Genomic DNA, 14,380 nt, shown 5'->3' with positions numbered 1-14,380 from the left:
AGCGTCCAATCTTATGTACTTGGCTTCTTCGATTGAACCTTCACTTTATCTTGTGAGGCATGTTTCCAAATCCTCATAGCCACCTCGTACTTCAAGTTTTCTTTGGAACCCAAACCTATTGGGACCCCTTCATATTGGTGATGACTTCCTTGGGTACCCAAATGGCTTGGTTCTACCCCCAATTCTTTCTCCCAACCATATATGCAACCACCTTGCCATTTTTTCTTTTCTTTAGCTTATAGTGATTGCTCTTGATCTTGTTCTTGTAGTTGGGCTTGGTGTAGGTGTTGGAGATCTTGTTAGAGAGGTCCATTGCTTTATTCTTCTCCTTGGTCTCCTTGTTGACTTGCTTGCATTGGAAGACATGTGGCCTTCTTGATGACATTTGAAGCATGTCGCGCTAAATCTCTCCGCAAGCTTCTTCACCATGGTAGCATAGTTATGTTGAGGAGGTTGGACATGATTCTTGCCTTTTAATCTTGCCAAGTCCTTCTTGAACTTTTCGACTTCTTGCTTGAGCTCAGCATTTTCTTGTACAATGAGTTCATTAGATTGTTCTACAAAAAACTATCAACACATATCTCATTGCAAAGAGGTGAGTACGATATATCAATTAAATCATTGCAACTACTTTAGGATTAAAATTAAATAGAGAGGTAAATTGCTCCAAAGAGGCCTTAGATTGAGATTCAATACACTCAAATTTAGCCTTAAGCTCATCATACTCTTTGTTTAGTAAATTAAATTTTCTCAATAATTTTTCATAATTAGAAACAAAGGTAGCATGAATGTCATTGAGGGCATTGAATTTCTTAAGTTCTCTTGATTGTTTCTTAAGGGCCCGTTGTTGGTCATTGATCAAATGAAGGAGTTCATCATAAAAGGAAGAATCCTCATCAAATTCATCATCACTTACATCGCTATCCATACCTTTAGTCATAAGGCACTTGTGTGATGACTTGCGCGATGACGACTTGTGTGATGATGACCTTGAGGAAGAGCTTCTCTTGGAGGAGTGGGTGTCGAAGCTCTCATGACTTGAGCTTTAATCTTCATCTTAACTCACCTATCTTCCCATGCTTGCAAATGTTTGGGTTCTTCCCTTTGTCTCTCTTTTGCTTTTGGTCTTCTTCTCCTTCTTGATGTGATCAATTGTTTTGACCAAGTTTTCATGTAGATTCGATGATCAATCTTGACATTGATCCTCTTGATGTTTTTCTCTACTTAAGAGATGAGCTTGATGACTTTGGGATCTATTTGTTCATCACTTGATGTGCTTTGCTCATTATTTTCATTACTCTCTTCATCTTCTTCTTCGTCTCTGTCATCTTCACTTGAGCTGACTTTTGCTCTTGCCTCCTCATCTTTACCTTCATATGTTGCTATGGTGCTTGCTTGCTTGTGAGAGCAAGGTTCTTGGTGTCAGATGAGGAAGAAGTTTCAATCCCCATGTTCATGGTCATCTTAGGGCGGTGATCTTACCGAGCACTTGACTTGGAGTCATCTTCTTGATGTCGTTATTGTCGTAGATGATGGAGACTATTAACTTGTACTTCGGAAGAAAAACTTGAAGTATTATCCTCACCACTTGATCATCATGAATTGGCGTCAAGCCTATCCCATTAATCTCATTGACAAGAATATTCAAACGTGATTATATGCCATTAGCACTTTCATGGGAAAATTGTTTGATGTTATTGAGCTTAGTAACAAGCACATGATATTTCTCCTTACGCATATTCTTTGTGCCTTCATGTATTTCAATGAGACTATTCTAAATATCATATGCATTGGTGAGAGAATAAACACGATTAAATACATCAACATTTAAAGATGATAAAAGTATACTCTTTGCCAATGTGCCTAATTTTCTCTCCTTGTTGGTGATGCGAGGTATCGTCCCTTCCTCGGTGACTTTTCAAACATCTAAACCCTTGACTTGAAAAAAACAAGACATTAGAATTTTCCAACAGGGGAAATTTGTGCCATCGAAAAGTGGAGCATTATGAGTATCTATCACAACTCCAGACGTCACAACTTTAGGATATTAAATCTATCAAGAGCATAAGGCTCTGATACCAGTTGTGAGGAACGGTGACGTCCTAAGAGGGGGGGGGGGGGTTGAATTAAGACAATTAGAAACCTAAACAAATTGGCTCTAAAAACTTCACAAGATAAACCTATATCAATTTCTATCTAAATATTCTCTAGTTTTATCTAGTGCGTCTACTCTACCGCTTAAGAGGATTGCAATCTACTATAGCAAGGTAAATTGCAAGTTTATAAATGCAGAAATATAAATAAGGTATAGAGACAAACTCAGCATAATGGATTTTTATCCTATGATATCAATGACATAAATGCCACCCCTAATCCATGTTGAAGCTCTACAAAAGATATACTCTTGGTCGCTTAGTCTCTTCCAGTCATGGCTCTTGAGCTACCAAATTACCAAGATAAGGTCTCAAGCACGATGAGCCACCAAGCCACCAAGGTAAGATCTCACCACTAACCTCTCTTCCAGTCATTTGTTGTCGTGATCACTTCGGAGCTTGAAGCATCAAGACAAGGGTCTCCATATCCCCGTACACGTGTCTTGCCGTGGCTCAACACCAAGTCGAAGGGTCAAAAAGCTTGAGCCATCAAGGCCCAAGATACCGGTGAGTCACCAAGACTCCAAGGAGTCGACGTAACACTCGGTACAAGCTAGGATTGCTCCTTGATCCCTTCTTCAAGCTGTAGCACCTAACTACAACTCACTCTAGGCCTATAAGCACTAAAAACTCTCTAATCTTGTGCTAAATTGTATTGGATGATCATTTTAAGCACTTTGGTGGTTTGGATGTCTTCTCAAGTGTATATGATGTTCCTCTAGACTCTAGCAGCATACCACAACCTCAAATGACTGAGTGGAGGGGTATTTATAGCCTCAAACCTACCATCTAGCTGTTTTTCCAACGGCTCAAAAAATGTGTTAACACCGAATAATCCGGTGAGAATAGTAGTAATAACACCGGATTATCCGGTGAGTGCAAACTCAGAAACTAGTCATTTGACTTCCACTCAAAGTCCCTACGAACACCGGATACTCTGGTGTGCCTTCAAATTCATCACCGGATCTTCCGGTGAGTTATCTTAAGCCATCTGAGCCTTTGCAGTCTCTCTGTGTAAAATGCTCCGGTGCATTCATGAACACTGGACCATCCGGTGAGTTAAACCTTCTCTTCTTTTCTACTCTGGTGCAACTATCTATGTGATCACCAAACTATCCGGTGAGTTGATCTTCATTCTTCAGCACTTGCAGTCGCCTCTGTAAGAAATGCTCCGATGCAATACTCCGGTGTGCACAAACCAAGCACCAGACCTTTCGGTGGACTGATCTTCAGTCTTCTTCACTCGCATTCTTCTCTACAAGAAATGCTCTAGTGTTACCCTATGCAGATCACCAGACTATCCGATAAGGTCCTTAGCCATCTTCCCCTTTGTCAGAAATACTCCAGTGAGTTCAACACACAAAGCACCAGAGTATCCGGTGAGGCTATCAGCCTATGTGCATATTGCTCCGGTGAGTGCAAAGTCTTCTGCACCAGACCTTTCAGTGAGGTCAATTCTCCTAGGACTTCTCCAATTCAATCAAACTTTGTCCCGGCTGCGGTGGCTTCTTGATGTATTGCATCCATGAAACCTATTAACATATATTCTTGACAAACATGTTAGTCCCAATAACTATGTTATTATGAATCACCAAAATCACAATCATGACCTAATAGGACCGTTTCGCTACATATTTGCTAACCTAAATTTGATGGCTAACATATTTTCCAAAACTAGATCTGTCAGCTAACATAACTAGTATGCAAAATAAAGTACCAAGATTAATCTATTTACCACTAACGAAGATCGAATCTAGCAACGCATCACCACTCTTCCTCTCCCCTCCCCTCCTCTCCTCTCCTCTCTCTTTTTTCTACTTTTTCGGTCATCAGCATATCTCAAATGGGTGTGTGAGGCCCTCCACTCCCAACACTTGGCCTTATAAATTGAGTTCCCGCCCTTCCAACATGCGGAAGGTGGACATTTTGAACCTCCCACCCATTGGAAGGAGGTTGGTGTTGGGGCCCTACTAAGGGTACAGACCCATCGCCGCCACTTCCCTTCCATTGGATGGGCAACTTTTAAACTTCCTGCCTGTCCAACAGCCAAGAAGATATTTGGCCTTGGTGGCAGCCGAGCACGCCAGCATGGCATCATCTCCCCCCCTAATTGGGCGGGAAGAGAAATAGCCCACTTAGAGGGTGATTTTTTTTAGCTTCCTACCCATTCAGTGATCGATTTTTACCTCCCGCCTACTGAATGGGTAGGAGGAGTCTTTTTGTTTTTGCAAATTTCCAAAACAGTCACATAGATTTGTAATTTTTTAAATTAAAAATATATAAATAAAAAAATTCAATCTTTGTACGTGCTGCAGCTACTAGTCTGCTAACTTGTGTGCTGCTGCCCATCCCCATGCGTCCAGCCTCGTTGCCTAGTTATGTGCCATTGATTTTTCTCGATCTCTCCGTCGACATGGTTAGCAGCTAAGGTTTTCACTAACGTGGTTAGTGGCTGAGGTTTTTGGGATCTAGTGTGCTCCCTGGGCATATAGGGATGCTCAGGGTGGCGGCTAGATTGGTAGTGCAGCGATGCAACGATGGCAGCGGTGACGCCACGAGAGGCAAATAGGCGATGCCAGTGGCAAGGGAGCGCGAGATGCCGGCGTGGTGAGAGAGAGACATAGAGGTGAGTGTCGAGAGGTTAAAGACGGCTTTGAGTCGGCGATTGAGAGATGTTAAAAAAATAGGTGATTGATGATAGCATCACCCTTTATTTTATTTTTCTAATAATAGAATAGAAATATCGCAGACTCTACATCCGTAACAGCAAATGGGAATAGAATCACCCTTTATAAATAGGAATAGAATCACCCTTTATTTTGTGTGACCCAAAGGTACTCCATACAACTAGAAATGCCCTTCTACTTAATTATTAATTAATCTTTTTATATAGAGACGTACTGAACTAGAACTGTTGATCCAGCTAATTAGTGGTTAGCTTGCTTGCATCCCGAATCGTTGGCCCCAACCGCACGTTGTTTAACTAAATATATAGAATGGCCATCGTGATTGTTTGTCCGTCCTGCCTCCTGCGTATGCCTGTTCGATCTGCTCCAATATTGACATTTTAATTTGCTAACGCTTTCAGTGGGAAAAATTGGGACGTCAAGGAAGCTAACCACCGAAGACTAGGCCATATCTAGTGTCAGCACAACCACGTCTCAGAGCACTGCAGGAGCCTTGCCGACCGATGGAGTCCTTGGCCAGCTCAGGCGCGCCGCGGCCGCACGTCGTGCTGGTCGCCAGCCCCGGCGCCGGCCACCTCATCCCGATGGCCGAGCTGGCGCGGCGGCTTGTCGCGCAACACGACCTCGCTGCCACGCTCGTCACCTTCGCTACGGATACGCACTCCGCCGTCCTCTCCTCCCTCCGGGCCGCGGACGTCGCTACGGCCGAGCTCCCAGCCGTCGCGCTCGACGACCTCCCCGCCAACGCCAGCATCGAGACCGTGCTCCTCGAGCAGATCGGCCGCTCCGTCCCGCGCCTCCGCGCCCTGCTCCGCTACATCGGCTCCACCGCCCCGCTCGCCGCGCTGGTGCCGGACTTCTTCGGCACCGTGACGCTTCCCCTCGCCGCCGAGCTCGGCGTCCCGGGATACGTCTTCTACCCCAGCAACCTCACCGTGCTAGCCCTCATGCGCAGCACCGTGGAGCTACACGACGGCGGCGCCGACGCCGGCGAGTACCGCGACCTCCCGGACCCTCTACATCTTCCCGGACGCGTGTCGCTGCGCCGCGCGTACCTACCAGACGTGTTTCGCAACAGCAAGGAACTGGTCTACGCGCACATTATTGACGAGGGCCGGCGGTACCGCGCCGCCGATGGCTTCTTGGTGAACACTTTCTACGAGATCGAGCCCGGCAACGTGGAGGAGCTCAAGCAGGTAGCGGAGCAAGGCACGTTCCCGCCGGCTTACCCGGTGGGGCCGTTCGTCCGGTCAAGCTCCAACGAAGACGGCGCGTCGGCGTGCTTGGACTGGCTGGATCGCCAGCCGACGGGTTCCGTGGTGTATGTCTCCTTCGGGAGCGCCGGCACGCTGTCCGTGGAGCAGACGGCTGAGCTCGCCACCGGGCTGGAGCACAGTGGGCACAGGTTCCTGTGGGTCGTCCGCGTGCCAAGCCGGGACGGCGAGCATTTCGACATGGGGGAAACCCGTGGCGATGAGGACGATCCGTTGGCGTGGCTTCCAAAGGGGTTCTTGGAGAGGACGAGCTGTCGGGGCCTCGCCGTGCCGTCGTGGGCGCCGCAGGTGCGCGTGCTCTCGCACCCGGCGACGGCGGCCTTCGTGTCGCACTGCGGATGGAACTCGACGCTGGAGAGCGTGGCGGCCGGCGTGCCGATTGTCGCGTGGCCGTTGTACGCGGAGCAGAAGCTGAACGCCTTGGTCCTGTCGGAGAACGTCGGGGTGGCGCTGCGGCCGTGCGCGCGGGCTGACGGATCTATTGCGCCGGAGGAGATCGCGGCGGCGGTGAGGGAGCTGATGGAGGGGGAGAAGGGGCGTGCATTGCGGCGCCGGGTTGTGGACCTGCAGCAGGCGGCGGCGCGGGCCTGGGCGCCTGAGGGGTCGTCGCGGCGGGCGCTGGAGGAAGTCGCCGGCAGGTGGAAGGCGGCGGCGGTGGTCGGCAAGGACAAGTAGTTGTAACAGACATGCACGCACAGAGCCAAGCCACGTGACGAAATGGTCTATGTGAACGTCATCGTGCTTGTTGGTATGCCGTAGAAGTTGGTGCGGAATAATTGGTTTGTTTGGCGACACGCTCACGTCTGTTCGTAGCTATCTGCATTTCCTTCCAGTCCCTGTGTTATCTCGTACCATTCCGCTTATATAAAATACAGTGAAATCTTAGTCTTGACGAGGAGGAGGTGCGCATCTGTGTTCCTGGCAGATGCATGACAGCATCCTGAGGCTTAATTTTGCGTCGCGAGAATGACGGCCCCGGCGCCGGACAAGGGCGTGCCCTCGATGGCATCGTCGGGCGGCTGTTCTGGCTTGGCCCTTGGTCAGAGGAGTCCGTCAGTGTGAGCGCATATGGACAGCGGAAGCGTGGCAAATCAAATCGGTGAGCTAACGTGTCACAAATATTTCATCGAATATCTTATGGACATAAATAATAATAAAGTCATAAATTTCAAATTTCTTCACCACAAGCTATCTAATACATCAACAAGTATACACTTGCAACTATTAACTTACTAGAGCATTAATCCTCATGACCCCAACATCAATATATCAAAAAACACTATAATACCGCATATGCCAACCAACCATACACGACAAACTTGAGAGATGACACTAATAGCAAGCAAGATGATGTCTAATTAACACATATGACAAGAGAAATATTAAATCAAGTGTTGACACCAAGATTTACATAGAAAACCCCCTACGGAAATACAACAGGTGGCAACGAGCAAGCAATCCACTATGAAGATGAAGTACACGAGGTGGAAACCAACAAGAGAGGGGAGACTTCAAACCCCCCACTAATCTCACTCTTTTATGCTTGGATTTGGTGAATCTAACTCTCTTCCTCAAGTCTCCTAACCCTAGCTCTCGCTCACAAGAACTCACTCCTTTTACAACATGAGCATACCCTCATCGAGAGAAAAACCCTTCAAGTTTAAGTTTGGAGATCGCAGGTTCCAACGGTCAGACCGCCAGAGTCCTGGTCAAACCACTAGAGGCATTTTGCCTCTGCGCCTGGACGGTTGGACTGCCTAACACACCGGTCAAACCGCTAAAAGGTTTCGGCCAGGTCCAAACCATTGATGGCCTCTAGGAGTCTGACTGCCACACGTACTTTAGTCTGGCCACTGGCATTTTTCTACCTGGACCGAAGCATGACGTGAAAGAGGAGTTAGTCATATCACAATTCTCCACCTCAGTGACAATTGAACCATAGAGCCAACACATCAAGTTTCTTGATGCCAAATGTTCAAACTTCAAACGCTTCATCTTCAATCAACATGTAACAATCTCACTACCTCCAATGCTCCACATGGAGCTAACTCGAGCAAGCACAAACATCAATCAAGTCCAAGAAATGCTCAAACTTGGCTTTTGGGACCACCTTGGTTAACATATCAGCTGGCTTGTCTTTTGTGCCAATTTTCTCAACATACAAAGCTTTCTTTTTCACATGAAGACAAATAAAAAAATTACGCACATCAATATGCTTGGTTCTCTTATGAAAAATTTCATCTTTTGCAAGGTGAATCGCACTTTGATTATCACAAAAAACAACACGACCAACTTGCTCAATGCCCAAATCACCAAGAAAACCATGCAACCAAATAGCCTCCTTCACTGCCTCAGCTAAAGACATCAACTCAATTTCTGTGGTGGATAATGCAACTATATACTGCAAAGTTGCCCTCCAGCTAACACAAGACCCACAAAGCTGAAATACATAACCAGTGAGGGAGCACCTCTCATCAAGATCACCAGCAAAATTAGAATCAGAATAACCAACAACCTATCCTAGATTAGCTACCCTTTGATCAAATATCAAACCATATTTTCTTGTGCCTCTAAAATACCAAAGGATCCATTGAAATTGCTTTCCAATATTCTTTGCCTGACTTTGATTTGAAACAGTACAACACTAACTGCATGTGCAATATCAGGATGTGTGCAAACCATAGCGTACACCAAACTACCAATTGTGCATGCATAAGGAACTCTAGATATGTAACTTTCCTCCTCTGCATCCACTGGCTCAAATGAAGTAGACAACCTGAAATAGCAGTCAATGGAATAGAAACGGGCTTCGCCTGTGACATGTGAAAATGATGCATAACTTTCTCAATATATTGACTCTGAGAAAGCCAAAGTCTGCCCTGAGACCTGTCACGACGAATATCTATACCCAACAACCTCCTAGCTGCACCCATATCCTTCATCTCAAACTCACTCTTGAGCATAACCTTAGTTTCATCAATAGCAGAACGACTCTTTCCTGCAGGATGTGATCAACATAAAGCAACATATACACAAGAACCTGCTGAAACATACAAGCATCATATGAACTTCTTTCAAATCCATGGTACTATTGCCTTGGAGACTGCTTCAAGCCATATAGTAACTTCTTTAGAGTGGTTTTATTTACCTTCAACTACAAAACCTTCTAGTTGTGCCATAAAGATCTCCTCCTCAAGTTCACCATGAAGAAATGCTGTCTTCACATCCATTTGCTCTAATTCCAAATTAAATAGAGCAACCAAAGCTAACAAAACTCGAATCGAAGTATGCTTCACAACTAGAGAGAATACCTCACGATAATCAATTCCTTCCTTCTGACTGAAGCCCTTCGCCACCAATCTAGCCTTGTACCTTGGAGCATCAACTCTTAGAGAAGCATCTTTGAGTTTAAATACCCATTTACAACCAATAATCTTGCGCCCTTTAAGCGGCAACACCAAGTCCCAAGTGCAATTCTTGTGCAATGATTCTATCTCCTTTTTCATAGCCTGGACCCAACTAGCTGCCTGAGGATTGTGAACTGCCTCTCTGTAAGTGCTAGGCTCATCATGCTCAATATCCTCAGCAATTGTCAAAGTGAAAGCAGTTGTACCTCTACCTCTCACAACTGGTGTGACCCACTCTCCATAGTGCTGTGGTGGTCTCCTTAATCGCTGAAGACAATGTGCTATAGGAGAGTCTGAAGCCTCTGAAGCTCCACCTGAAACTGTATCCTCTGACTGACTCTCAGTTGCATTTGACTCATGATCTACCTCATCAGTGTAATCCTGAACACCCTCTACAAACTCCAACAATAATGGCTGCTATTGCTGATGACTATCAACTGTAATAGACTCAGTCATTGGAGTCTCCACCTCAAATGTTACCCTCTGTGCTATCTGCTCAGCCTCTAAACCACCATCTATAGAAGCTCCACCTAAAGTGGAAGCCTCTCCCAACTGTCGACAAGATAGAGTAACAATCGCCATCTCATCGAAGGTCACAATTCTGCTGACGATCACCTTAGGGGGTCTAGAATCTTTACACCACAAACAATACCCATTAACTCCATCACCGTGACCAAAGAAGACACACTTCAATGCTTGAGGTTCCAACTTGTTCCGGCGAATATGAGCATACGCCGGATAACCAATTACCTTTAAGTGATCATATTGAGGTGGCTTCCTAGACCACACCTCATCTGGTGTCTTACACTCTAGCTATCAAAGACGAGCGATTTACTAAATAGCATGTTGTGGTAACTGCCTCCGCCCAAAGACTCTGTGGTAGCTTAACATGAGAGAGCATGCAATGGGTCCTCTCCAACAATGTCCTATTCATACGTTCCGCAACTCCATTCTGCTGTGGAGTACCAACTGTGGTGTAGTGTCGAATAATACTGGCATCCTGACAAAACTTCTCAAACTCTCTTGAGTGGAACTTAGTGCCATTGTCTGATATCAAATATTTGATCTTCCTTTCTGTTTATGTTTCCACCATAGCCTTCCACTGATGGAAATGAACAAACGTCTCATCCTTGGACTTTAGCATGTAGACGCAAACCTTTCTACTGAAATCATCAACAAAGGTTAGGAAATATTTTCCACCTCTAATAGAAGTAACCGGTGCCTCGCCCCACAAATCAATATGCACATAGTCAAGAATGGCCCTAGTCGTGTGAACAAACCTGCTGAACCTCAAATGAGTTTGCTTCCCAAAGATACAATGCTCACAGAACTGCAAACTACCTATTTTTCAACCGCCCATCAGACCATGATAACTCAACTCTGCCATACCACGCTCTGACATGTGCCCCAATCTCATATGCCATAATGTAGTCATAGTGTCATCATTCATCTGGAAACAAGAAGCAACTGCAGCTGACCCAGTAAGCAAACTATCCCGCAAGAAATACAAATCATCTATATCTGGAGTAGTAAGAGCCTTCATCACACATAAGGAGCCCCTGAACACCTTGATCTGATATCTAGAAGTCACAAACTTGTAGCATTTCGGATTAAGTGCCTTGAAAGAGTTCAAATTATTTTTCAGCCCAACCACATGGCGAACATCTGTGAGTGTGCGAACAATACCATCAAACATCTTGAATTTGATTGTGCCAATACCAACAACTCTGCACTTTGTGTTGTTGCCCATAGAAACTGAACCATCATCCATAGGTTCATAAGTGGCAAACCACTCTCTGTGTGGACACATATGGTAAGAGCAAGCAGAATCAAGAACCCCACCAGTGCTGAAACTCATATCACAATCAGCTGAAGCACTAGAAGCACAATGTCAACTGATGAAACATCTACACTGGCAACAAGTAACTCACTAGACTCAACTGAATCGCCATCTGCAACTACCACAGTAGCTGAAGAATTTTCACTCTTGTTACCATCATTTTGTTTGTCCCTCTTCTTCTTCAATCTTGGACAATTCCATTTGATATGGCCCAAATCTTTGCAATAGTTGCAACGGATACCTTTCTTGTCCGAACGTGACTTTGAACGACTCTTTGATTTCCTTGTAACACTGCTAGAAGAATCACTACCACTATAACCACGGTCTATGGACCTCCCATGTGACACAACAAGACCCTCACCTTCATCATGACCCTCCATGCGAGTCTTCTTGAGCAAATCCTTTGACAGAAAGATAGAAGTAGCATCATCCATGGAGATAGAATCAGTACCATAGAGAATCTGATCTCTAATGCCATCATAAGAATTTGGGAGTGAACACAAGAACAAGATAGCCAAAAATGTTCCGTGTCCATAGAGCTGCCTATATTCTGATAGTCAAGCACCGCCTTATTGAACTCATCAATATATTGCTTGATAGGAGTGCCTTGTTGCATACACATCCTAAATAAGTGCATCATGAGGTAGAAACGACTTGAGAGTGACTTGTCCAAATAAAGAGCTTCCAATTTCTTCTAAAGAGCTATAGCAGTCTTCTCCTCACAAACTTGCCTCAACACATTATCTTCAAGAACCAAACGGAGCACTGCCAATGCTTTCTTGTCAAGCTTCTTCATCTCATATCTTGAATTGGTTGCCAAATCTGGATTGCCTTCTTCTAGAGCACTGTTTAAACCCTTATCAATCAACACATATTGTATTTTTACTTGCTATAACTGAAAATCACCATTGCCATCAAACTTGCTCACTTCCAAACTTGACATTTTGAAGCAAGACAACAACTAAACAAATGCCTTTGATATAATACAGCTCTGATACCACTTGTCAGCGTAGAGGGGCAGTGGAAGCGTGACAAATCAGTGAGCTAATGTGTCACAAACATTTCATCGAACACCTTGTGGGCTTGAACAATAACAAAGCCATAAGCTTCAAAAATTTTCATCACAAGCTATCTAATGGATTAACAAGCATACACTTGCAACTATTAACTCACTAGAGAATCAATCCCCATGATCCAAACATCAACATATCAAAGAACACTACCATACCTCATATGCCAATCAATCATACACCATAAACTTGAGAGATGACACCAATATCAAGTAAGATGATGTCCATCAACACATATGACAAGAGAAATACCAAATCAAGTGTTGACACCAAGATTTACGTGGAAAACCCCTTGTAGGGAAATACCCTGGGCAACGATGAACAAACAATCCACTATGAAAATGAAGTACACAAGGTGGAAGCCAACAAGAGAGGGGAGGCTCCAAATCCCCCACTAATCTCACTCTTTTGTGGTTGAATTTGGTGGATCTAACTCTCTCCCTTAAGTCTCCTAACCCTAGCTCTATCTCACAAGAACTCACTCCTTTTACAAAATGAGCACACCCTCATCGGGATAGTACCCCTTCGAGTTTAAGTCTGGAGATCGTAGGTTCTAGCGGCTAGACTTCCAGAGTCCCGGTCAGACCAGTAGAGGCATTTCGCCTTTGGGCTCGAGCAGTCCTATCGCCCAACACACCAGCCAGACCGCCAGAAGGTTTCGGCCAGATCTGAACCATCGATGGCCTCCATGAGTCTGACCGCTACACTCACTCCGGTCTGGCTGCTAGCATTTTTCTACCTTAACCGAAGCAAGACGTGAAAGAGAAGCTAGTCACATCATAGTTAGAGTTTATGCGCACGTTCCCAGCTGGTTCCCTGAGCTGAAAAGGATGAACGGAAACCGCGCTGTTTGCCTGAGGTAGAAGAAGCAGAGCAGCGAGACCAGAGTTCCCCTGCCCCGTGTGGGTGTGTGGCCGCGCATGAAATGAGACTGGCAATGGCTCAACTGCTGTTGAGCTAGGAATTTTCATATTTTGAAATAAAAAATTACAAGTATATGTGTCTATTTTGAAAAATTACAAACCTAAGGCTCTCTACGATGACATTTGTCATTTTTTTTTCTCATTGTACATATCATATTGTGTCTATTTCTTTTAAGAACTAGATCATAGTATCATATACACCACAAGATTTTTTTTTCAGAATTTTTAATGATAATTTCTATAATGTTTCATTTTTGAGAGCAATGTAACATAGTATTAGCTCCTCAACGGATGATAGGAGTCTAGATGTATGATTTTTTAAAATACATATCTATTTTGTTTATTTTTCAATTTAGGAAATATAAAAATAAAAAATCCTGGCTCCACAGGTGCGCTCACTTAAATGACTGAAATCTCTCTCTGACTCTCGTCGGGCCTCCGTTAACTACTCAGACAGTCATCTAAAAAACTACTCATACAGAGTAGTACAATTCTGAGCAACTAAAAATTCTACACACAGGGGTGCTCGCAGTCTCCACACTATTGCTTGTTTCATTCGCTTAGCATGCTGTCCAAATTCGTGCACAATGGAACTCTGCTCTTGCTTCACATGATGCTCGTGTTATGATACATAAGTGTATCATAAGTGTATCACTGAATAGCATGTATCATTGTTGCTAATTTCATATGCGTCTAGTGTTGCAACCATGCCAGATCCATTTCTCCCGCGTCATTCGCCTCACGGAAGCTGAATATGACCGGATTGACTTTCTTTTGGGTTACGTTACTACTTATCTTTACGACTTTCTTGTGGGTCTCAACTTTTATTAAGCCTGATCACCAAACGTTTACAGCTCAGTTTTTGCACTCCCAAATGGAAAACACAGCACTCCTCACAGAGTGTTCATAGTATCTCGCGAACTAACAGAAAAGAGAACTTTTGCATCAACCTGAAAAAAAAAAAACTACCCTCACCAATCCATCCCAAATGTGTGTGAGCATGCCAATTATTCAGTTTTTAGTTTA

General features: G+C 44.7%; 1 protein-coding gene across 1 annotated transcript; it reads left to right on the top strand.

The window, feature by feature from the left end:
- Window positions 1–5,102: 5,102 nt before the first annotated feature.
- LOC133918720 (hydroquinone glucosyltransferase-like) lies at window positions 5,103–7,009 on the top strand. Its single transcript, XM_062362739.1, has one exon. It carries the CDS (start codon window positions 5,344–5,346, stop codon window positions 6,787–6,789), a length of 1,446 nt encoding a protein of 481 aa, XP_062218723.1. The 5' UTR covers window positions 5,103–5,343; the 3' UTR covers window positions 6,790–7,009.
- Window positions 7,010–14,380: the final 7,371 nt, after the last annotated feature.

This window comes from Phragmites australis, chromosome 5 (genome assembly GCF_958298935.1).
Source record: "Phragmites australis chromosome 5, lpPhrAust1.1, whole genome shotgun sequence".
NCBI classification, from domain to species: Eukaryota; Viridiplantae; Streptophyta; class Magnoliopsida; order Poales; family Poaceae; genus Phragmites; species Phragmites australis.
Note: the sequence above shows the minus strand (reverse complement) of the source record. Positions and strands in the feature narration are given on the sequence as shown.

Excerpts from the sequence above, each read along its gene's own strand:
- LOC133918720 (XM_062362739.1), top strand. The coding sequence starts at position 5,344 with ATGGAGTCCTTGGCCAGCTCAGGCGCGCCGCGGCCGCACGTCGTGCTG.